The following is a 25,897-nucleotide window of genomic DNA, read 5'->3' as shown; positions in this document are numbered from 1 at the left end:
TATCAATTTCAAATATTGCGCTCCAAATATTACGACCTTAGCATTTAGTATTTTTATTGCTAATTATAATCCCTCACATGTTTAGGTGCATGTTTTGTGGAATCTAATGCAAAAAAAAATTGTGTATAAATTATAAATGCTTCGATGAAATGCACGTGTACAGTATTTAGAGAAATGACGGATGGGGGTTCGAGAAGCCGTTCTGTCCTTGACGAGGTACGCTACTGACCTTGTTTTTTATTCTGGGAGAGTGAGAGGAGGCAGAGGGTGAAAGATAGGGAGGCAGAAACAGAGATAAGTGGAGCGGGGGAGAGAGGGAGAGGGGCGACGCGAGGGTGGGAGAGAGGTGCAGAAACAGACCCTGAAATGTCATATCTTGGTTCGAGAAACATTACACCTTAAAAACTGAGTTGTAAAGTAAAAACAAATGCACTCGTGTGCGTTTATTTGAAATGTTAGTTATTTTGGATTATTTGGAAGTAATAAGCTCGGCGTAAAAATTAACACCCCTGGTTGTCATTGCAATGCGGAACCTGGAATCGCAGCCTCTGGACCTCAGGACCCCTCGTCCTCCAGTGAGACCCTCTCGGTGTGGCCGGCTTCGGGAGAAGACACTTTAGACCCCGCCGTTCCCCCTCGTCGGCGATCGCCTCCGGGTAAGCGCGTTTAAGGAAGAAACGTTTCCGAGCACCCAGCTCGCAAACGCCCTGATCAACGTGTTCAGATTTAAAGCCATCTCCACCACCTTATCCCGGGACCATTTATTCCTCCTGATTATTAAATCCCTTCCTGCATTCCTGCTACATCGTTGAAAATATATTTCCGAAAGACATTGTATTCGTATGCAGAGGTAGGAAGGTTTGGGGCAGAGCTTTAAGAAGATTGCGGCTGCAGTCATCTGTGACAAGCAGACTTCAAGGGTGAATGAAAGAGTTTGAGGACGCCTCGGGTTCTTTGGCTGGTGTTGATGCAGTGGATGTAAGGAACAGCCGCAAGTCGGAGATTTCCCTGGAGGGGACTGCAAATAAGGTTAAAAACCAACATCCCCCAGTGACAGTTCGTCAAGGGTCCCAGGAGAGGGTCGCATTAATGCTGGAAGAATGTATTCAGATCCTTCGGGAAGAGATCTTTTGGGAAATAGAACCCTGTTTTTCATATTTATTTGTTCTTTCGCGCTGGTCACTCTGCTGCAGCAGATCCTGTACGGCAAGAACTACATAAAAAGGTAAGGCAACCTGCGTAACAACAGTCGACAATTACCAGTGCGAAAGCTGGATGGAACATCAGCTCCTAATTAGAATCCCAGATCCCCCACTTCTCCCCTGAACAGTGAGTGCACGGATGTCACAGAATTCCAGCATTAGGGTTAGGATCAGCCCCTCATCCCAAGGGGTCATTCTCTTCCAGGTTCTGACAATGGCTATGGCCAATTCTGCTTTGATCCAGTGCTCCCACATCCATATTTCCCAATAAAAGGTGAAGCATGGGCTGAGAGCCAACTTTTTAATGCCTTCTTGGGATGTGGACATCACTGGAAAGGTGGTGTTTCTCTGTCCATTCCACTTTACCTTGAGAAGGAGTTGATGGCCTTTCATGTTGAACCTGGTACTGATGGGGTTCAAACAATGGCACCAGGTGAGATTTAAGGATATTGTCTCACTGGTGAGAAAAGTCAAAGGTATATATTTGTTAACATGGTTTGTGGGGGTATTTGAAGTGAGCATATTCCCTAGACAATGGTGTTGCTGAGCTTTTTGGTGGTAGAGGAGTTGCAATTATCCAGCATCTTTCACAATGTATGGATATTTCAAATACTTTGCTACCAGTAAAGAATTCCAAAAGGAAATACCAAATACTGCAGATATTAGAAATCTGAAATAAAAAAATTGGAAAATGCTGGAAGCACCAAATGCCTAGAAAACTGGATCACTGTGTTTTGCAAAAATGGTGTAACCTGGTGTAAATCCCACAAAGTGTCATTTCTGGGTGAAGTTGCACCAATTGTGAAATTGGAACAGGCACTTCTGGTCGCACCAATGCATCTGATGCCCGTCTCATGACATCAGTCATTGTGCACTGTGAGTTTGAAGCATTCCCAAAAATAGACTGGAGTTCCCAGGCACAGAAAGTGACAACTGTGTGATAATCACAAAAAGCAGCAAGGAGCACACCCAACCGAGTTCTACATTTAGATGTGGGAAGGGAAAGATTTTAGGGCTGTGCATCTTTCACCTCAAAGAGGGCTTCAAAACTTATTGGAGACTGCTCACACACCTCTCAAAGTGCTTAGGTTGTGCTCAAAACTGCAAAGAGTACATTTTGGAGAAGTTAACTACCGAGGATCTCATTTAGTGGGAGAAAGGGGATCTTTCCCTCCATTCCAAAGAAACCTCCCCCACTTACCAAGTGGCCTCCCTCCTTTACGCAGCACTGCTGCAATTTCACACCCTTCATGTGCACTAGCGCCACATCTCTTGCTGCAATACTTGTACAGCAAAGCTTGTGACAGAGTAACGCAGCTTGGGGCAGCAGCCTCCTAATTTCTATGTTTACCTGCATGTGGAGATGCTGAATTTTTTCTGAATTTTTCATACCTCACTGATATTCTTACATCAAGATCTGGGCCGAGGTATGTATGATTCAGAAAAAAATAGCATTTCTATGAAGATTATGCTTTAAGACCTTTGCGAATTTGTTTGGGAATAGAGAGTGATGAAGGATAGGTCAAATTCAAACAATATAGTTGTTGCTGTAATCTGCTACTGTACTTGGCTGGTAATGCACCCTTTATCAACACACAGAGAATGCTGGAGGAACTGAGCAGGTCAGGCAGCATCTATTGAGGGAAATGAACAGTCGATGTTTTGGGTTGAGACCCTTCATCGGGACTGGAAGGGAAGAGGGCAGAAGCCAGAATAAAAGGGGAGGGGGAGGAGCACAGGCTGGCAGGTGATAGGTGAGGCCAGCTGAGAGGGGGAAGGTAGGTAGGTGGGGGACAGGGGTGTAAAAGGGAATGATGTGAGAAGCTGGGAGGTGACACATGGAAGAGGCAAGGGGCTGAAGAAGAAGGAATCTGAGAACAGTAGACCATGGAATAAAGAGAAGGAAGTGGGCAGGTTGTGAGGGCAAGGGAGGGGAAACAGAAGAGGTGAAGGGGCCACAGGAATGCACCCCTTATGATGGGCCCCATACCCCTGGAAGAACTTTAATTACCTTTTCTGCACATTTCCACTGAGTCTCTCAGCCAAATGTTCAAAAACCTATTCTTTTTCCTTCTAAGATTGGGTGGTGCCTGTCAAAATTGTGCATTAAGGGCTTCAAAGATATTTGACAGCTGTAAGTGGCTGGGATAGAAGAGAAGGTGAAAGTAATTTGCTTTTAAATAACTACTTAAAATATCCCAAAGCCTCTGAGCCAGTTAATCACATTCAACGTGCATTTATGTTTGTTATACCCAAACAAATATTTCAACTGATTTTGGTACCAAAAAGCTATTTCCATTTTTGAAACAGCATTTTAAGGAAATAGTAACAGTTCTGATGTAGGCACATGTTCCTCTCCTTCGGTAGTCCTTAGCGTTGAGGATAACTATCTTTTATTTAAGTTCTGTGACTTCTGAGGTAGATAAAAATCACTGCATGGGAGCGCTCCACCACCCCCCTCTGAGAATCTGCCATAGATGAGGCAGAAGTGTTTGATGGGGCAGGCAGGTGGGTAGTTTGGGAAATGGTGCATTCTTTCATTGGCCTTCGGTGAGCTCCTGTTAGAGGTTCTCAGTGCCATCCTGGAGGAGTGGTGGAGTTTCCAGACCAAGAACATCTTGCATTTGTAGTCAGTCGACCTCTGAGCCTCCTGGAGCAACTTACACCTGCCAGAAGTAATCGACCATGCACAGACTGAAGAGGTGAAAGGAAATATATAGAGCTGAAAGAATATGCAAAAACGCAGGGATGCAAAACCCGGCATTGAATAGCTTCCGGCTGTCGAGATCTAAGAACAATGACAAGTGACAAAACTGGTTGTATGTGCTCCAAAAGAGCTATATGAAGAGAAAATCATGAGGAGTATCAAAGCCAGCATAAAAAAATTGATCTATTATCTCAAGGAAAAAAGAGATAATTAGAGAACTGGTAATGGTGATATTGTAAATAAGGAAAAGACAGATGTGTTGAATAGTTCATTTATATGAATATATGTAGTAGAGGAAAGGATACTAATATTAGATCAGGAATGGGAACTTATCCAACTAAACATATGCAAAAGTAATGAAAGAACAATGGTACTAAAGAGTTCCCTTTTTTAGGACACTGGCACTAGCACTAGAACAGGAATGGAGAATACTGCTGGCATTGTTTCCACCTGAATCACGCTGGGACTAAGGCCTTTGCAGAAATGATGAAAATTATGTCATTGAGCATTTTCAAATAATTAAAAGGGTTTGATGGGTGTGGGGGTTGGGTTGCAGGGTGGCTGGGGTTTAGTGGTGGGAGGTGGGATGGTGTAATGGGTTTATAGATATTGGCTTGGTTTTTCCTATGTGATTTCCAATAAAGGTTTCTATGTAGCATGGCTTCCTGTGGTGTAAACATGCTTTTAGATTGACCTTTGCCACTTTTATACCTCTGCTATGTGTGTTACAAAGGGAGGCCTTCAGTTTTGCTCTAAAGTTGGTCTTTAGCTCTTTTGTCGCAAGCTTGACATTTGTGCTGGAGCTGTCTCTTTTCTCCTACAAGCCAACTATCTGTGTGACCCATCAATGACAAAAGACAGCATGAACCAGGCGGTCCCTGCTGAGGTTGCAAACACACTGATATTTGAGCTGGTATCCTGCTGCTTTATCATATGGATCAGCTATTTGCTTTGAAGATACTGTGGCCATACAGAATAAACAGTGACATTTATCACTATTTCTGCTTCTTCAGTGATTCTGTAAATGCATAAGTTAACAAAAAGAGTTCCAAGATCAATATCAGGCTTGTGAGGTGAGCAGAATATAAATGCCACCTTATATAGTATTAAGAAATTCGATTGTTCTCTGTGTCTCTTGACCCTTAGTGAAACAGGTCTTAAAGTTTGCACAAACTTTTAAGGGTTGTACAGCAGCATCATAGAATCATTCGGGCACAGAAACAGGCCAACTATTAAATGCCCACTTACACTGATGCTAAATTAATCCTATTTTTAATCTCCCATATTCCCATCAACTGCCCCTGATTCTAGCACTCACTACATACTCAAGTCAATTTACAGTGGTCAGTTAACCCACTAACCGCACACCTTTGCGATGCGGGAGGAAACTGGAGTACCTAGAGGAAACCCATGCAGTCACAGGAAGAACGTGCAAACTCCACACTGACAGCACCAGAGGTCAGGACTGAAATCCACTGGAGATTGCAGGAGCTGTGAGGTAGCTGCTCTACTAGCTGTGTCACTGTGCCGCCTTACATATATGTCAACGGTTTGGATAATCAGGAAATAGCTTTATCAGCTGGGATAGCATCCATGGCAGAATAAATTATATCTGGTTCCTGGAAAGAGTCAGATTGTGGGCTGAATGCTCAATTTTTTCAATGCATTTTTATGTTCTTGGTGGCTACATGTGGGAAAATTTGGATTTTGTGTATATAGTTTTCCACAATATTTGGATGGAGCAGATGTGCACTTGAATTTTCAAGGCATAACGGGCTGCTGGCCAAGTGCTGGAAAATGGGATCAGTATAGTTGGGTATTTAATGGTCAGAATGGAGATGATGGGCCTGTTTTTGTGCTGTATGACTCTACGGCACAGTAAATAGTTAGCAAACCATTAAGTGAAGGTAGGTAAATGAAATAACAAAGACAATATATTTAAACATTATTTGTATTACTAAGTCTGATGGTGAAGAAAACTGACTTTACATAGAAGTGTAAAGAATGTACAGCACAGGCCCAGACTGTTCAGTCTGTGCCAGTGCGAATACTTCTCACAAGCCTCACTCAATGCTCTCCATTTAATTCTCTCAGTATAACTTTCTGTTGCTTCTATCATGTTTATCCGGCTTCCCTTTAATTGCATCCATGTTGTATTTTAAAAATAGAATTGACTTTCCTGAACCCAAGACTCTGACTAATGCTTCTCATGTAATCTGCAACTGGCCCACTCTTCACATTCACGTGCCCTTTCTGGGAAGTTTTGTCAGCAATCCAGCTAAGTCCACAGAACGGACCCGTCATTGGGTTTAGTGCTTTTGGATCCAACTGGCACAAAGGAAGATCATCTGCAACTAAAGACGTCTACTGAATTGTAATTCATTCAGGCAGCCTCTACACTTCACATGACCTTGCAATACGATTGCATAAGCTGAAGGCAGTGTCCTGTTACTCTGATGCTCCATTGCTTCCGGACAGAGCTTTAAATAAAAAGAAAATCAGACCACTTAAACTTGTTCAGGAGAATTTGATAGGCTACATGGCATATATGGAATACAATCCACCTGCCACAAATAAGTGCAGCTCCAAAAACGATCAAGATGTCAACGCCATGCAGAACAAAGCAGCCCGCTTGTCTGGCTTCTCATCGACCACCCTGAACATTCATTCCCTCCCCCGCTGTTGCTTTGTGGCTGTAATGTGCACTCTCTGTGAGATGGTAGACATTGTAACCCGAGTACATTGTTAAAATCTGTTACTCCGAATTGCTTTCATAGCTTATAGAAAAATGGAGGCATGGCTAGGTGCTAGTACACCACCCTGTCTTATGCCAGTTTGGATGGCAAAGGGCTCAGGATGGAGGCAGTCATTTGATTGTGAAGTCTTACAACAATCATAAATTTGTTTGACATGATTTTCCACAGACTTCATGATTGACAGAGTTGTTGTTCCTGACACTTTTCCCGAACCTGTCTGACATGTCGGTGGGGCATGATTGTCTGAAAGCTTACCCGTGACTCTGAGAATACTTCCTCCGCAAAAGGAAGCAGGCAGTTCAATCAGAATCTTCCCAACAATGCTCAACACTTTCATGGGGAAAATAATTCCTTAGTTCATTGACAGCAGCTTCTGCTTTCCATATTTAGCTGTGCATGTGACTGCTGGAAGCTGCTATCCGTTTTTGTTTAAAGTGTTGATGGCCATTAATTGAGATTGCCTTAAATTCTGGGCCTCTAAGTGCATGGTTGTGGTTAGTATTCAGTCTTAAGCGCCGATAATGTGCTACCAAGGCTACCAGAACAATCTCTGAATGACCATTCTCAGAGCAGCACAGATGTCATGTGATGTCCAGATGCATTGATGCGCATATGAAAGGCATTGAGTTTATTGGCTGATGTTCAGGTCAATATCTCTTGGAGGCTTAATGCTAAACATACTTCAAGAGACAGTAAAATATTAAGTTGTCACAGCAACACACACACAAAATGCTGGAGGAACTCAGCAGGTCAGGCAGCATCTATGGAGGGAAATAAACAGTCGATGTTTCGGGTCTTGACCTGAAATGTCGACTGTTTATTTCCCTCCATGGATGCTGCCTGATCTGCTGAGTTCTTCCAGTATTTTGTGTGTCCCTCACCACCATGTTGTCGCAGGTTTGGAGCGGAACCAGTGTGACTGACTAGCTGATGGAGTAGAGGCAAAAGATGTTGGATTTTAAGGCCAGGAGTAACATATGCAATCGATGGATATGATGCTGCCCTTTCCTGCCAATGGAAAGTCAATACTTTCAGGGCCTTTGTGGGTAGGGAGCAGAAAAACTAATGGAGATAAGCAGAGGACACAATCCTGATAAATGTTGGACGCTAAAGCTGCTAAAACTGTGGCAAGAAAGGCCAAGGAAAGGAATAATATTGAAAGGAACAGCAAGGGTGGTGATGGGAGATATATGAAACTAAAATAACATTCCACCGTTCTCCATGGCTTCATCTTTAAGTGTGCTCTGATGCTTAAAGAATAATGTTCAGGGGGGTGGTGGACCATATTGGGGGATTTATTTACTTAATACTCAGTATGTCATTCTATCCTGTACTCCCAAATGAACTGAACTGGGAATTGGTTCTAGCATGTGGCTGTGCCATTCTTTGTGACAGCATTCCTGCTGGTTGCTCACCCACTGAAATCTCTGTTCCCACACTGGGAAGCACTTGACTTAACTTATCATCTTTGCAGATAGTTCTTGAATGTTGGTAACTCTTCGCAGAGGGAATCCTGTCCTCCACTTTCAAGAGCATGGTATCTTCAAGCTCTAACACATTCTGCAAATGCTCTGTTCCTTAGAGTCGAACAGTAGAGTAACAGGCCCTTTGGCCCACTAAATCCGTTCTAACCATCAGCCACCTACTTACACTAATCCTACACTGATCCCCCTCTATTCTCCCCACATTCCCTTCAGTCCCCCTTGATTCTACCATTCACCTGCATACTAGGGGCAATTTACAGTGGCCAGTTAGCCTACCAACCTGAATATCTGAGGCATGTGGAAGGAAACTGGAGCATTAGGAGGAAATCCACATGGCCATAAGGAGAATGTATTGGTATTGGTTTATTGTTGTCACTTGTACTGAGGTACAGTGAAAAGCCTGTCTTACAAACCGATCGTACAGGTCAATTCATTACACAGTGCAATTACATTGAGTCAGTACAGAGTGCATTGAGGTGGTACAGGTAAAAACAATAACAGTACAGAGTAAAGTGTCACAGCTACAGAGAAAGTGCAGCGCAATAAGGTGCAAGGTCACAACAAGGTAGATCGTGAGGTCATAGTCCATCTCACTGTATAAGGGAACTTATCACAGTGGGGTAGAAGCTGTCCTTAAGTCTGATGGTATGAGCCTTCAGGCTCCTGTATCTTCTACCCGATGGAAGAGGAGAGAAGAGAGAATGTCCCGGGTGGGTGGGGTCTTTGATTATGTTGGCTGCTTCACCAAGACAGCGAGAGGTAAAGACAGAGTCCAAGGAGGGGAGGCCGGTGTCCGTAATGTGCGGGGCTGTGTCCACAACTCCTCTGCAGTTTCTTGCGGTCCTGAGCAGAGCAGTTGCCGTACCAAGCTGTGATACATCCAGATAGGATGCTTTCTATGGTGCATCTGTAAAGTTGATGATGCAAACTCCACACCAAAAGTACCCAAAGTCAGGATTAGACATGGGTCACTGGAGCTGTGAGACAGCAGCTCTGCTAGTTGCACTACTAATTGCTCCCTTCTTCCTCTGCTTGTGGTCAGTTTAAATATCATGCTGAGAAACAAAAATCTGAAAAAGTGGGTAGCACTGTTGATGTCGACAAAACCGTGACGGCTGAATTTGTTTTATTAAAGCTAACATTGTTGTTTGCTGCAGGTATTTCGAGCTGCAGGAGGGTCGGTTCGAGTACAACTCCTCAACATGTTGGAAACTGCGAAATGAGATCATGGAGGTGAAGGTACTTTCCATGTGAGTCATTGTGAATTCAAAGGCAGAGGCTCCATGGACTTGTATAGTGATTCAAATTAACATAAGATTTAAACAAAAGCCATGTGATAAATACGAGTTAAGTGACCAAATGAGAAAGAAATCTCAGGGATGGAGTAAAATAGAGTAATTAGAAAAGCTGTAAGGAGCACAAAAGATTGGACATCAATATAAGCTCAGAGAAAGCTAAAGGTTAACCAAAGGTGCATAGGTAACAGCACCATGGGATCATTTAGGAGAAAGGGATGCAATCTTAGTACTGCAACATGAAGAATATACAGAGGGAAACAAAACAAGAGTTGCTTAATTAACCAAAGCAAAATACCAAACATTTGAAATCTTAAAAAAAAGGGAAATTCATTGAAATATTCTCCCCACATTCTCATCAACTCCTATTAGGTTCTACCATTCACCTACACACTAGGGACAATTTACAGTGGCCAGTTAACCTACCAACCTGCACATCTTTGGCATGTGGGAGGAAGCTGGAGCATGGGGAGGAACCATGCAGTTACAGGGAGAACATGCAAACTCCACACAGACAATACACAAGGTCAGAGTCAAACCTGGGTGGTAGGTTGGTCAGCATGTGCAGAGAGACACAAAATTAACATCTCAAGTCACAACCTTTTATCAGAATTTAATGGGGATATTGCTACTAATTTTTTTAGAGGTATGTGATAATGTCCAGACATATCAACCTTAGACCAAACAGCTGAATTCCTGAGGAGATGTGAGAGATGCTGCTGTTAACATTTGTAGCATTTGATTGTGTAGCATTTGTAGCTACATAGACAAATGTAGCATTTGTCTAAGTACAGCATCAAGGAGCCCTGGAAAAATTGAAGTCGATGGGCATTCAGGGAAAAACACACCAATGGTAGAAGTCATATCATACAGAAAGGAAGATGATTGTGGTGCAAAGCAATGTTTTTAGCCCTGGGACATCACTGCCCAACCATCTTCTGTTTCATCACAAGATCAGAAGTGGGGATATTCACTGGTGATTGTACAATGTTCCATTCCGTTTGTATCTCCTCAGAAAATGTAGTTCATGCCTGCATGCTCAAAATCTGGGCAACATTCAGGCATGGGTTGATAAGCGGCAACTAGCATCCATGCTGCTAACGTGCCAGGCAATGATCATGTCCAATAAAAGAAAATTTAACCATCACAATCCCCACTATCAATATCTGAGGAGGTCACCATTGATCAGAAACTCAGCTGGACAGCCACATAAGTCCTGTGGGCTAATAAGTAGGTTGAATGCTGGGTATCCATTGACAAGTGACACCTTTTGACATCCTAAAGTTTTTCCACTTTCCATAAAGCATAAGTCGACAGTGTGATGGATCACTCTCCATTTGCCTCCAGCAACACTAAAGATGCTCAACACAACCATAATCATAGAATCATAGAAAGTACAGCACAATACAGGCCCTTCGGCCCACCATGTTGTGCTGACCTTTAAACCTCGCCTAAAAGCTATCTAACCCCTTCCCCCCACATATCCCTTTATTTTAAATTCCTCCATATGCTTATCTAACAGTCTCTTGAACTTGACCAACGTAACAGCCTCCACCACCACCTCAGGCAGCGCATTCCATGCACCAACCACTCTCTGGATGAAAAACCTCCCTCTGATGTCTCCCTTGAACTTCCCCCCCCCCCCAATACCTTAAAGCCATGCCCTCTTGTATTGAGCATTGGTGCCCTGGGAAAGAGGCGCTGGCTGTCCACTCTATCTATTCCTCTTAATATTTTGTATATCTCTATCATGTCTCCTCTCATCCTCCTTCTCTCCAAAGAGTAAAGCCCTAGCTCCCTTAGTCTCTCCTCATAATGCATACTCTCTAAACCAGGCAGCATCCTGGTAAATCTCCTCTGCACCCTTTCCAATACTTCCACATCCTTCTTATAATGAGGCGACCAGAACTGGTCACAGTACTCTAAGTGTGGTCTAACCAGAGTTTTGTAGAGCTGCATCATTACCTCGCGGCTCTTAAACTTGATCCCACGACTTATGAACGTTAACATCACATAAGCTTTCTTAACTACCCTCTCCACCTGTGAGGCAACTTTCAGGGATCTGTGGATATGAACCCCCAGATCCCTCTGCTCCTCCACACTACCCAGTATCCTGCCATTAACTTTGTACTCTGCCTTGGAGTTTGTCCTTCCAAAGTGTACCACCTCACACTTCTCCGGATTGAACTCCATCTGCCACTTCTCAGCCCAGCCAATGTCCCCCTGCAATCTTCGACAATCTTCCACACTATCCACAACACCACCAACCTGTGTGTCATCTGAAAACTTGCCAACCCACACTTCTACCCCCTCATCCAGGTCATTAATAAAAATCACTAAAAGTAGAGGTCCCAGAACCGATCCTTGTGGGACACCACTAGTCACAGCCTTCCAATCTGAACACCACCCAGGACAAAACACCTGTTTAATTATCACCCTGTCCACTACCCTAAACGTTGACCCTCTCCACCATCAACACACAGCTGAATGTTCTTCACCACCAACACGCAGCTGAGTGTTCTACCTACAAAATGCACAACAGTTATTTGGCAAGGGTGTGTCCAAACTTAGGACTTTTACCAACAAGGAGGACAAGGGTAACATGTGCACAGGAGCACCACAATTTGCAGGTGCCAATCCAGATCATACACCATTCTGACTTGGAATTTTATCACCAGTTCTTCTTGAGGCTGGGTTTAAATCCTGGAACTCCCAATGTAATAGTGCCACCAGAATGACTGCAGCAGTTTGAGGAGGCAGCTCATTATCACCTTCTCAGTTAAAAATGGGCAATAAATGCTGGCCTTGACACTGAGGCCGACATCCTGAAAAATGAGTACATAAATAAAGGGGGTTATGGTAGTACTTGGGGCTAAATATCAAAGCAGATATTGAAGTGTTGCCTGAGTTAAATTTACTAGGTGCAGGATGCAGGCATCTAAAATACTAAAAGTGGTTGGAAAATAAACAGCACCTACACTAACTATAACTATGAACATAGAGCATAAAACAATACAGCACAGGAGCAGGCCCTTTGGCCCGTGATATCTGCGCCAACCATGATGCTAATCCAAACTAATCCAATCTGCTGCACATGGTCCATATCCCTCTGTTCCCTGCCTGAGCATGTGTCTGTCTGAATGCATCTTAAACTTTGCTTGTGTATCTGCTTCTACTACCTCTCCTGCCAGCACGTTCCTACTTGAACCTGTTCTGTCATTGAGTTCAATAAGGCTAATCTGTAATATAACTCATTAAGTATCAGTCTTTGTCACACATCCTTTTATACCTTTGATTATAAAGATTACATTGATTGATTGATTACATATCAATCTCAGATTTAAAGTGAATAACAACTCTATTGGTGTCAGAGAGTTCTAAATGCCTACCGGCCTCTGCATGTGGCGGTATCTCCTCACCTTCCTCCTGAAATGCCTGAATCAACAAACAAAGGTCCAGCATCTCCAGAGTTCTGGCATCTGCAGTCTCTTGTGTCTCCTGAAATGTCTTGCTCTCATCCTAAAACAATTGCCACAAGGCTCCCCAGCCAACAGAAGTAGTTTCCAATCGCAAACTTCATGTGGCAGAACAACTATCCCTCTTGTTCAGATGCCTTCATTGGTGTGGTATGGGTACTTATTTGAGTGGGTGGAAATGTCATCCAGACCAGGGAGATGGTCACTTCCTGGAATCTGCAGGCAATCTTAAGAGTTAAATTGAAATTAAGGCTGAAAGAAATTTAGGGCTGAGATTCTAATTAGTAACTTCCTGCCAATGAGGTGCAAAAGATTCATGTTGATGTAAGTTTAGTTCACATACTGAGGTGCTTAAATTCATGACATCTTCACGATATCTTTATTAGTCACATGTACATCGAAACACACAGTGAAATGCATCTTTTTGTGTAGAGTGTTCTGGGGGCAGCCTGCAAATGTCGCCATGCTTCCGGCACCAACATAGCATGCCCACAGCTCCTAACCCATACATCTTTTGGAATGTGGGAGGAAACCGGAGCACCCAGAGGAAACCCACGCAGACACGGGGAGAACGTACAAACTCCTTACAGACAGCGGCCAGAATTGAACCCGGGTTGCTGGCACTGTAATAGCATTCTGCTAACCACTACACTACCGTGCCTGCCCATTTATCTCAACTCCATTGTTTTATTTTCACGAATGGTCCTGACAATGAAAGGAGCTTCTTTGTCCATGAAATTCACCTTGCTCTTTGATCTCTTGTTCTGAAGGGTGAAGCAATCTGAGCTATTTGAGCGGTGGAAGACCCTGCAGTTGTGTAAATGGGAAAGGAACCAGACAGCTACCAACATTTTTAAGTAAGTGGACGAGCAAGCAGGTAAGGTAAGGAAGGGGAGTGAAAGTAAAGACCAGTGAAGGAAAAGAGCACCATGTCTTTGAAGTTGGAAGAGGAGGAAATGGAGAAAATAGAAGGGTGAAGGGAAGAGTGGAGAGAGCTTTTGGTATTGGTATTGGTTTATTATTGTCACTTGTACCGAGGTACAGTGAAAAACTTGTCTTACAAACTGATCGTACAGGTCAATTCATTACACAGTGCAGTTACATTGAGTCAGTACAGAGTGCTTTGAGGTAGTACAGGTAAAAACAATAACAGTACAGAGTAAAGTGTCACAGCTACAGAGAAAGTGCAGTGCAATAAGGTGCAAGGTCACAAGGTAGATCGTGAGGTCATAGTCCATCTCATTGTATAAGGGAACCGTTCAATAGTCTTATCACAGCGGGGTAGAAGCTGTCCTTAAGTCTGGTGGTACGTGCCTTCAGGCTCCTGTATCTTTTACCCGATGGAAGAGAAGAGAAGGGAGAATGTCCTGGGTGGGCGGGGTCTTTGATTATGCTGGCTGCTTCGCCGAGACAGCGAGAGGTAAAGACAGAGTCCAAGGAGGGGAAGCTGGTGTCTGTAATGTGCTGGGTTGTGTACACAATTCTCTGCAGTTTCTTGCGGCCCTGGGCAGAGCAGTTGCCGTACCAAGCCGTGATACATCCAGATAGGATGCTTTCTATGATGCACCTGTAAAAGTTGGTGGGAGTCAAAGTGGACAAACCAAATTTCTTTAGCCTCCTGAGGAAGTAGAGGCGCTGGTGAGCTTTCTTGGCCGTGGCTTCTACGTGATTTGACCAGGACAGGCTGTTGGTGATGTTCACTCCCAGGAACTTGAAGCTCTCAACCCTCTCGACCTCAGCACCATTGATGTAGACAGGTGCATGTACACCGCCCCCTTTCCTGAAGTCAATGACCAGCTCTTTTGTTTTGTTGACATTGAGGGCAAGGTTGTTGTCATGACACCATTCCACTAAGCTCTCTATCTCCTTCCTGTACTCCGACTCATCGCTGTTTGAGATACGGCCTACAATGAGAGATAAGAAAGAGGACAAGAGGTACAGAGTGTGAATTCAATCAAAGGAGGTAAAAAAAACTGAAGCCACTGGAGTGACAGGGATGGAGGGCAAAAGGAGACAGTAGGTTCAGACTCAGGAGGGATTGAGAGGGTCAGTCAACTGGACCTGGAATACAGGGGGCCAAAGTCTCATATAAAGAGAAACAAACTCAGGAAAAAGCCAGGGTGATGAAATTCTTTGCTCTGTTGAATCTAAAATATGGTCTGTGCCAAGAGAAAGATTTTCCAGACTGTGGTGATGTGGTGGCCAATGTTGTTGACCTCGAATAAAGAAGTGAAACAAGATGTGGTGATCTCCATGGCATGGAGTTCTGATGTCAGTTGCTGTCACTGTCAAGCAACAATGCTACTGTCGACCTGGTTACCTGAGAATAATTCTCACCAACAGCAAACAGGAAAGAAAAGGACAACTTTTAGCTAAGTTTTAAATATTTTACAGAACATATAGTAAAGATTGGAATATGTACATACCATTAAGGTAAAAGCCAAAATATCATAAATTAACATATTTTAAATATAGAAAAGCAAAATAAAAACCTGCAAGCACTGGAAATCTAAAATTAAAAAGTGCCGGAAATACTCATTCTGATGATAGATTGTTGACCTGAAGCATTAGCTCTGTTCCCCTGTCCACAGATGCTGCCTAGCCTAATGAGTATTTTTAGCTCATTGTATTTTTGTTTTCAATGTTTATCCACTTATTACCTTAAAATCTATTACATAGTCAAATGTAAGTGTGAGAGTTGAAATCCGCATGTATAAAATTTAAAAGCAAAGAGTCTCCTATATGATAATTATGATTTAGAATGTCATTAAAAACCAACTCAAGCAACAAACTACAACATATTCAGAGTATTTCATCATATGTAAATATTGCCAATTCATTGATTTCCCTTGATTGGACCAGGGAAAGTTGTAGCACTGTGTAGAGAAGGTTTGAATCACCTTCAGCAGCTTCTAAATTTCACCATTGACTTATTCATATACAGATGTCCTGGCTTTAACGCCAACTTCATGGTGTAATGGTGGTGAACCCTCATCATCACAAAATGATAAGATTTCACACCGTTACTCCGTGAAGTGTAAGTATGTACAAAGTCCAGGCAAAGAAGTTTAGCATTGGCAACAGCAGGAAGGAAATAAGGATTAAAGTGTGAATGTTGATACCCATTTAGTGATTAATTGACATGAAGGTTTGCATCATTCGATAGAAGGTGGATAATTTTACACATCCCTTAACAATTCTTCATGCATTAGAAATCCTATCACAAGTCCCATGGCTTTTAGGTACTGCCCGATGGTTTTGATGCTGAAAATAGATTGCTGACTGACCAGCACTTCTATGCATGCACAGGGAAAATCTGTCACGGGCACCCATGCATGTAACATGCAACAGCGATGGCAATCTGCTTGCAAAGAACTTTTGATGCTGCTGTTTAATATTGAAGTATGTACGTGCTGAAAAGCACACAGCCCATGAGTGGAGGAGCAGGCATTGATGGGAGTGGGGTGGGAGGAAGTTGGTTAAGGACAGCTCCAACGTTGGTTCAAGAATCCTGACCTCTTCTGGGCCACTGTTGGGGAATGGGCCACTGAAGCCAACCAGGGTCTTCACCAATGGTCCCAATATCTTTGTGTTGCAGGTATGGCCCTTATTATGGAGAGGGGTCTGCACAGGGATTTGGGAGGTTCTCAGCTCCATTAAGATGATGATCTATCATCAGTCAAAGATGTGTGGTGTCACATCCATCACTGACCCTTCAAGATGACTCAGCAGCTACTTACATTGCAGACAGCAAACCAGGAAACAAAAAAGTATAATTTTTAGCAAATAGTTTAAGTACTTTGTAGAATAGAAAATAGAGATTGTAATAAGTACACAAGATTAAGATAGAAGCAGAAATATCTTAAATTTGTTTATCATTTGAAAAGTTTTTATATATTGAAATACTTACTTGAAGGGCTTAAAATCCAATTACATAGAACTAGTTTTTCTACACACCTGGAGTGTTCTGTGTGATAATTAAGGCTTGGAATACTATTAAAAACTGGTTTGAGAAACGTTTCGTGCTATTTTACCACATAATCACTTTAAATATTGTGAGTTAACCAACATTGATTAGAAGGAGTGATTCTTGTTGAGAACTGCACTCTTTAATGTTTGTGCTTCTTATGCAACTTTACACTTAATGCAGTATTGCTGCACACAGCTGCACAAGCTACATGGATAGTTAAAAAGCCAGTGTTGGAAAGCAAGACAGCAGTTTTGCAGATGGAGGATTTGATGTGACATAAGTAGTATTGGTGGAGGAGAAAAATTTGGTGCAAACCCAAAAAATCATCCTCACCACCTTCATATCTGCCTGCAAGAGACCTCCCACTAGGTGTCGGTCACCCCTTTCTGTCAGATGTGCTTCCAAGCTGCTGACATGAGTTCCTAAATCTCCCAGCTTGTGCTTCCATCCTCTCTTTTGATTCCTCAGATCTCGTCTGAGTCGATGCTGCAATGCGCCGGCGTTTCTGTTCACGACGCAGAAGAACACACCCCAGGGCATCAAGCTGAAGTACGAGGTGGACAGCAGTGGCTTCCTCTTCATCAATGCAGAAGTTTTTGAATTATTTCCAAAGGTAAAGCTATCAGACAGTGTGATGTGTTGAGAACTCACTGGGTAATGGTTATTTCCAGTTTAAAACAGAAAATGGTCCTTCCATTTTCAAATGCATTACTGTGAATTTGCTGTACTGTAAGGACTCATTAATTGGGAAGATGGAAGGAAGAATGTAAGTCACTTGGAACTTTATCATAAAGTTGTGACATTTAATATGAGTTATTGGCAAAGGCCGTTGAAGGGGGTAGTAGAAATAAATTTATTAACTAGATGTGTTTTTGGATTGGGTCAGTGAAGGATGTGGCAGGAAGCTGAGCAGGTGGATTCATTCTATCTCCAAGAGCTGTGGAGGCTCAGTCAAGTCTGAGATTGAAAGATTTTTGGACACCAAGAGAAGCAGAGGAAAATGAGGATGCCTCAGGAAAGCAAATTTAAACACATACTCATCATGTGCAAGTGAACACACACATGGATGCATCTGTGTAGCTGTATATTTCTATGCATAAAGGGGAGAAATGAGAGTTTGATCCCACAGGTGGGTGGGATTTTGACTCTAGTTCTATATGATTATGACAGCAACCAACTTTGCTCAGGCCTTGTTATTTCTGTTTGTTCTGTGGGGTTCCCTCTTCATAGGAAATGCCATATTCACGTTCCCAGTTTAAGAAATGTGCAGTGGTTGGGAATGGAGGAATCCTGAAGAACAGTAGGTGTGGCAATGAGATCGACTCTACAGATTTTGTATTCAGGTATGATGGAGCAGAGCCTTTATTAGTTTTACAGCCGAATGGACAAATGTTTAAGGAATGCTTACAAGATACATTGTATAAATGTGTTAAGGTGTTTGTTCGCTCCAGTGAAATGTAAGCCATGAAGTTCTCTGGATGATCCCTATTTACAAATTCATGATAGTGAAGGAATTTATTTAGCCCTTCACGTCCAAACTGACCAACGAAGGGATATCTGGTCTATTCCTATGCCCCAGGTTGCAACCATGTTATTCCAGTTACTATTTATATGTGATGAAGGTTTCTACATCCACCAACCTTTCAGATAGTGAGTCTCATACCCACTAGTCTCTGGGTGAAAAGATTTCTCCTCAGTTCCCTTCTAACCTGTCTGCTATTTACTTTAAGTCCCTAATTATCGGTCTATCTGCTGAGGGAGGTAAATCCTTCACTGTCCTCTGCATCTAGGCTCTTCGTTTATTGAGTGTTTTTTTTCCCCCTTTCAATCTATATTTTATTTGATTTTTTTCTTTGCTAATTCCTCCTCTTTTACTCTCCTCTTCCTCCTCCTCCCTGGAGAAAATAAATCAGGATGGAGGAAAGACCATTTGAAGCAAATTCCTCTGATATCTATATTAATTCTCCCATCTTAACTATGACAGCACAGGCAGGCACAATATAGTTATAATTTTTATTAAATGATTTGTGTAAAACTGTAACTTTGCTTAATACGGTGAGACTTCCTTAAGTGATAGCAATGTCTGCTGCAACACCGAAGAAATTCCCATCTCTGGAACGAGGGAGATATAGTTCCCTGGTACTGGCCAGGAGGTCGATGGGAGGCCATAATCTGATCATGGGATGCAGTTAGTTTTTACACTAGGTTATTACTTTACCATCTGGTGAAAGAGTATAGAAAAACTGTATTTTAGCTTTGCACTGACTCCATAAGTATTTACTTTTCCAACATTCAGTAAACCTCACTGCCACATTAGCTTTGAGTGTTTCGGTAGAGGTTTATATCAGAGATCAACAAAATGTTAACTTTAAACCCATTAGTACTTATTCATTTCATTGTTGGCTTCTGTGTTAGATGTAATTTGCCACCAATCTCTGAGAAATACACCACAGATGTTGGACTGAAGACAGATATTGTGACAATAAATCCAAGCATTGTAACCGAGAGGTGGGTTCATTCACTTTATCCAAACATAGCAATTTAGTATTTGGCATTCGTTCATGGTACATGCTACGACAAAATTGTATTGTGGTCCTACAACCAGCACATGACCCCAATTTTCCTCTGGTGAATTGGTTTTAAACTACTACTGGCAGGTGGCTGGATTGTTCTGCTGAAAATACAGGTGGGTGTAACGGAGCAGGAATGGAGTGGAAGTGCCATATTTGGACTGCTGCTGTACTAGTTCCGCTAGGCAGAAGTCCTGGAGGCTGGTTCCAGCAGAGTGGGAGTTTTACTTTTTGTTTAAATGGACAGACAATCTGATGACATCAGAGGTGAGGGACATTGGTTCTGGGAGTACGATACACTGACCCGCTATGGGAATATGGCACGTTGACACTGGATATTGACAGGAGTCCAGCACTGTAGAATGATGAACTGTCACTGTGGTTAAGGGATACAGGTGTTGTGGGTATGGATTTGGAATTGAAATTGGTTTATTATTGTCACTTGTACTGAGGCAAAAATTGTCTTGCATACCATTCATACAGATCAATTCATTACACAGTGCATTGAGGTAGTACAAGATAAAAACAATACAGAATGCAAAGTAAAGTGTCACAGCCACAGAGAAAGTGCAGTGCAGGTAGACAATAAGGTGCAAGGTCATAATGAGGTAGATTGTGAGATAAAGAGTCCATCTTATCGTACTGGGGGACCTTATAACAGCAGGATAGAAGCTGTCCTTGATCCTGGTGGGAGGTGTTTTCAGGCTTTTGTATCTTCTGCCTGACGGGAGGGGGAGAAGAGAGAATGCCTGGGGTGAGTGGGGTCTTTGATTATGTTGGCTGCTGGGTTGTGAGATAAAGAGTCCATCTTAACGTACTAGGGAACCATTCAATAGTCTCATAACAGCGGGATAGATACTGATGTTGACAGTATAGTATAATGCAGACTGAATGTACAGATTAATGACTTTGGAAGATGGAAAAGTAATAATGGGAACAAAAATATAAAGAGAAATTCCGTTGTTGAGTTCCTTTGTGAAAGTAACAGCACTCATGGAAGTCCTAAGATGCCAATGTTTTTGCTTTTAGATTCCAAAAGCTAGAAAAGTGGAGGCGGCCATTTTATGAAGTCCTACAAGCCTACGAAAATGCATCTGTGGTTATGCCAGCTTTCTACAACACCCGTAACACGGATGTTTCATTCAGGGTGAAGTATGTCCTGGATGACTTTGAGTCCCAACAATCCATGTTCTATTTCCATCCCCGCTATCTTGAGAATGTTTCCCGTTTCTGGATGAGATATGGGCTCAGAGCCAAACGCCTCAGCAGTGGCCTAATGCTGGTGACAGCTGCAATGGAGTTGTGTGAGGAGGTCCATCTCTATGGTTTCTGGGCATTCTCCATGGACCCCTCAGGGTTTTACATCACCCACCATTACTATGATAATGTCAAACCTCGGCCCGGTTTCCACAAGATGACTTCTGAGATCTTCAACTTTCTGCACATGCACAGTAAGGGGATTCTTCAGGTCCATACAGAGGTTTGTAGCTGATGTTTGTTACCACAGAGACTGCCATGCCTATAAATTCTGATTAGTCAAATGAATGCAATGCACATTTTGGATATTCATTGAAAGGACTATCCTTTCACCTTAATGGGTAGATAAGTATGCAATAAGTAGACTAGTTATGCCATCACTGTGATAAGAAATACGAAGATGTCTCCAATAAAACTTTGACCCTTTCTTTGATAATCATTGATCTAAGGGGTAACCCAAGGTTTTATGGATAGTCATTGTTTTTGTTGGTGGTATTTCCAGCTGTTTGAATCTTTAATCAACTCAAGGTGGAACCTTCCAAGATTTAGTACTGACAATTGTGGATTTTCTGGTGGGTTTATAAGCCTGGGATTAGTTTATTACTCCAGTTTACACCCAAGTCTAAAGGTCTAAAGAGTTTGCCAGACATCAACTCTCCATCCCCAAATCCAACGTGAATCATGGAATCATTGAAATTCACTTCATAGAAGACCATTCAGCCCAGCCTGCCCATGCTGGCCAGAAAGGAATTATTTTGTTTAATCACACTTCTCAGCTCTTAGCATGTAACTGTAGGTTGTGGCAATTCATATGTTTATCCAGACATTAAATGTGATTAAGTTCTGCCTCCACCAACTTTGTAGATATAATGATTGATAAATCTTTCACAAACTTGTTCATTTGTCTTTGCTAGTGGCAGGAAGAAACTTCACAAAAATTAACGGAGCTTGTCAGAAGGTTTACTTATTGCTCAAAAATTTCCCCTTTAGGAACCCAGAAACAAGAGTAGACCATTGAACCCCGTGAGCCTGTTCCACCATTCAGTGAGAGAACATCTGACCAGTGCCTTAACTCCAGCCATATTCTTGTCTATATTCAGCTGTCAAACATCCATTGATTTTACATTTGCAATTACGACAAGCTGATGTCGACTACTTTCTGTGGAGAGGATTTCACACTTCTGCTACCTTTTGTCTGAAGCCAAAAGTGTTTCTTGAGGGCTATTGAGAACCGGCAGAGGAGTTGAGGCCGTGTAGATCATATTAAATCGCAGGGCAGGCTTGAAGGATCTGGTGGCCTATGCCTGTTCCTGTTTTCTCGTATTCTTGTGTTCATAATTTTGCTCTTGTTGACTTCAAACACTCTAGTGTATATGAACTCCATTCTTTCCACATCATTGTATCTATTTTTCATGTGGCCAGGGCTGAACACAGTTCTCCATGTGAAGAGTCACTAACAAAACCTCCTTCACTTTATATTCTTGTCTTCTATTTGTAAAGACAAACAGTCCATTAACCTCCCTGGTTGGCTGCCTTGGAGGAAATGTGGCAGCCACACAGCAAGCTCCCACAAACAGCAATATAATAACAAAATAAAGGTGTCTTACTGGTGTTTGTTGAAGGGTAGCAGTGTTAAGGACACCATAGTTAACTCCCCTTCTATATTTTTGATTACCTTTTTTGTGAGATTGGGTTGAACTGAATCCAAACTGAGAGTTTATTTTGCAAAACGGCAAACAATAAAAACTAATTCCAGAACTTTTAAAAATGTTTATTCCTTGAGATGCCTAGACAGTGGAGATTTTTTTTTGCTGGATTCACTAGTAATTCTAAGAGACTGAAATATTTGACTTGACCCCAATTATTTCTTACTGGGACTATAATATTCATTGAGAACAGTTACTTCGTAATCTTACTGAGCAATTGCTATTGGCAGTATGATGTCAAGCTGCAAACTAAGATGTTTTTATTATTCTGTTTAATGAGCCATTATAGTACTTGGACCCCAATTAGAATCTTTTCTTCCATACCATAGGTTGAGGCCAGTTTTGGTCAATGAAACACATTATATTACTGTGGGATATTTGAATGGCTTGGGAGGGTGGGTATTGTGAATGGAGTGAGACTAGATCACAGGTGCTTACAGGCCAAAGAACCCTTACACATCGTACCCTTCTACATTGGTTGTGTTGCTAACCCCTAATCTGGAAAGATTTTGCCAAGCACATAAACAATGTACTTTATAGCTGGGTATTTAAAACACTTGAAGTCATTAAAAATAATGCCTTTGACTAATGTACCAGTGGTCAAGGGTAAAAGTTATGAGATGGTGCCCAGAATAAACTTGCTCAGAATTGGTTGGAAATGCCACTAACAGCAATGACTCTCATACAGCCAGGACAAGCCACAGCTTAAAGCAGCCATGCAATTAGAAATGAAAACAGAAAATGCTGGAAATACTCAGCAGGTCAGGCGGTATCTGTTGAAAGAGAAGCAGAGTTAACATTTCAGACTTAACAATCAGACTTCCAGCATCTGCAGTTTTTGATTTTCAATGCAATCAGAAAGCTCAATTCTTTACTCTGCCGCTGTCCTGTAAAGCACAAATTTGTCTTTAAAGCGTCAGTTAAAAGATGTAAAGCTCTTTATTTTTTCCTGTATGGTCTTCACATTTATGTACTTTGTGTGTTATAAATTAACTGATCATCACTATTGATAAAAGAAGAGTTGGTTGATGAAAGCTTTAGAGCTAAAGAGCAGTTTCACCATCAGGATCCTTTTAAGAATAAACTTACAAAATTAAAATGGGCCATCTGTATAGTTATTGATGACCATCAGCTGTCCTGTACTCCTACACTTCAGGACAGATTCTCACACTCTGTATCCTTCTCCTTATTTCCACTGTGGCCTACCCTAGACACCCTCTCTTAACACTCATCTCTAGTCCACTGATCTATCATTAATCTTCTAAACACTCATCTATCTACTTATCAACTTTAGACTGAAATTTTCTGTTCTTGTGGCCTTCCAAGCCCCACCCTCTGCCAACCCCAAATCATTAATACTTCATTGATTTAGATTCTTTTTCCAACAACTCACATCCCTGCTAATCTCCCCCAGTGCATTAACTTCAATAGCTTCACATTAAGTTCATAACCTTTCTCCAACTCCTCTCCCCAATGTCTCAACCTACTTTCATTTACCCTCCTCATTGCACGCTCAATGGTAGAAGCGCTATTGTTTCACCAGTACCTGTGGCTGTTATACTTGCATAGGTCTGACCCCCATCCCCAAACCTATGAATCACAAAGGGACGTGTTGCTTTGTCAAAAATGTTGTTTAATTCAGGCTGTGGCCTTTGATGATCTTTTAGTGCAGGCTATTGAAATTCAAATACCTGGTAAGAGAGTATATGCTGAGTTCCTGGCTTTGGTTCAGCTTTACTGTAGGATCACCAAATGAAGGCCAGGCACTTCCCCACAAGAAGAGAGTGAACTTGAAGAATGAGCTGTTTTTGGGCTGTTCCCACATTGCCTTGAATGCCTTCCTCAAGGAAAGCATTATTGGAAATCAGGTAATGATATATCCATCTTTATGGCTGCAGTTAGGTAACCTACTAAATACTGAAGAAAAGGGGAGAGAGGTAAAGAAAGATCAGAGAAGGCCAGTCCTCACACAACTACTTATGTTATATGTGATGCTTAATCAGCCAGTTATTTGACACATGCAGCAGCTTATGTATTACAAACTAAATCTGGAAATAAGAAGCCAGTTTCCAGAAAGATAACACAACACTACTAGATTGTTATATAAATCCATCTGGTTCCCTAATGTCATGCAGAGCCTATACGTGGCTCCCATCCACCCCAATGATCTAGCACAAGGCAGTTCAGGATGGGTAATAAATGCTGGTCTTGCCAGTAACACCCATATCTGTGAATTAATAAATAGAACTGTTCAGTACAGACAATGATGTGAGTGGTTTTGGTAAAGAAGTGTGCTTCCTTTGATGGTTACTGCAGTTATTTAGGAACAGATCATTCTCTAGAGTAGTCTTACAAGGCATTAGTGCATATACAATTCTTGGTACATGCCATATCAGGGAGACTTTGGCACCTGATGTTGTACAACTCACACCTTTCTTGTTTCAGATTTTAATAGCTTTGTGTACTTTGGGAGAAAGACTATTCCTGAATACATTGACCTTCCACCGCTGTTAGTGGGAAGTCTGTTCTTTTCTTTTTAAATAATCATCTTTTGGGATCTGGGCATCACTGATTTGATTTATGTCATTGTGATTTCCTTTGAATAGTTCTTGGGAATAGATACTTCAGAAAAAGGATCCTACTGGTGAGCTTCTCTTGTTCAGTGAAGAATAATATATTTAATATATAAAAGGAAATGATGCAAAAAATAAATTTGATCATTACACCCTACTCTTCATCTGTTTATTGAATGTTAGCATGGACACAGGCTTCGGGCACCAGATGGAACGTGTTTTACAAACTATATAACAGTCTATAAGAGCTATGTCTTTACACAGCTTGGCAGACTCCCTGGAAGAAGCCTGTAAAAGGTGCCGCATTTCCTTCCAATCACCTAAAACATTTCACCATCAATTATTTTGAAGTTCATCATTGTTTACAAGGTGGGCAAAGCTTCCTCCTAGGACTCCAAGTAAACAGCATGGTGAGAAGGTGCACAGTGTGTTCATCTCATGACCCAGGTTTGATTCCACTCCACTTATCCAGGATACATACTTGAATTGGAAGACTTCCATTATCCACAACAAGTATCTAGCATTCAGAAAAGAAAGTGATATGTATCGGGTGGTGGGGGTTATAGTCAACGAAATGTATTTGTATTTGCAGGATATGGTAGTTTGGTGTTTGTATTACTGTAATTCTCAGAGATTAGTCCACAAATTTGGACTAATGATTTGGAGACATGAGTTCAGATCACACCACAGCAGCTGGGGTATTTAAATTCAGTTAATTAAATAAATCTGGGCCGCAGAATTGTGGCTGACTCTTAACACTCTGCTGAAATGGCTCAGCAAGCTGCACAGTTCAAGGGCAGTTAGTGATGGGGAATAAATACTGAGCTCACCAGTGACGTCCACTCCAGTGGAAGAAGAACTGCAAATGGCACATTTTTATAGGAGGATATTACTTCCTGTG

General features: G+C 42.0%; 1 protein-coding gene across 2 annotated transcripts; it reads left to right on the top strand.

Annotated features, from left to right (window-relative positions):
• Positions 1-288: 288 nt before the first annotated feature.
• st8sia5 (ST8 alpha-N-acetyl-neuraminide alpha-2,8-sialyltransferase 5) lies at positions 289-25,126 on the top strand. Of its 2 annotated transcripts, XM_052039178.1 has the most exons (7): positions 289-1,225; positions 9,307-9,399; positions 13,691-13,777; positions 17,359-17,503; positions 18,121-18,233; positions 19,306-19,398; positions 20,490-25,126. In XM_052039178.1, exons 1-7 carry the CDS (start codon positions 1,101-1,103, stop codon positions 20,950-20,952), a joined length of 1,119 nt encoding a protein of 372 aa, XP_051895138.1. In that variant the 5' UTR covers positions 289-1,100; the 3' UTR covers positions 20,953-25,126. The 2 variants fall into 2 exon arrangements, with proteins under 2 accessions (XP_051895138.1, XP_051895146.1); XM_052039186.1 differs by lacking the exon at positions 13,691-13,777.
• Positions 25,127-25,897: the final 771 nt, after the last annotated feature.

Source organism: Pristis pectinata, chromosome 2, assembly GCF_009764475.1.
Source record: "Pristis pectinata isolate sPriPec2 chromosome 2, sPriPec2.1.pri, whole genome shotgun sequence".
Taxonomy (NCBI): Eukaryota; Metazoa; Chordata; class Chondrichthyes; order Rhinopristiformes; family Pristidae; genus Pristis; species Pristis pectinata.
This window is presented reverse-complemented; position numbering and strand designations above follow the sequence as displayed.

What these genes read in the sequence shown, in the direction of transcription:
- st8sia5 (XM_052039178.1), top strand. Translation starts at nt 1,101, where the DNA reads ATGTATTCAGATCCTTCGGGAAGAGATCTTTTGGGAAATAGAACCCTG. An exon ending in ACAGCTACCAACATTTTTAA is followed by an intron (nt 13,778 to 17,358) that starts GTAAGTGGACGA and finishes TTGATTCCTCAG; the next exon opens with ATCTCGTCTGAGTCGATGCT. An exon ending in TCTACAGATTTTGTATTCAG is followed by an intron (nt 18,234 to 19,305) that starts GTATGATGGAGC and finishes CTTCTGTGTTAG; the next exon opens with ATGTAATTTGCCACCAATCT.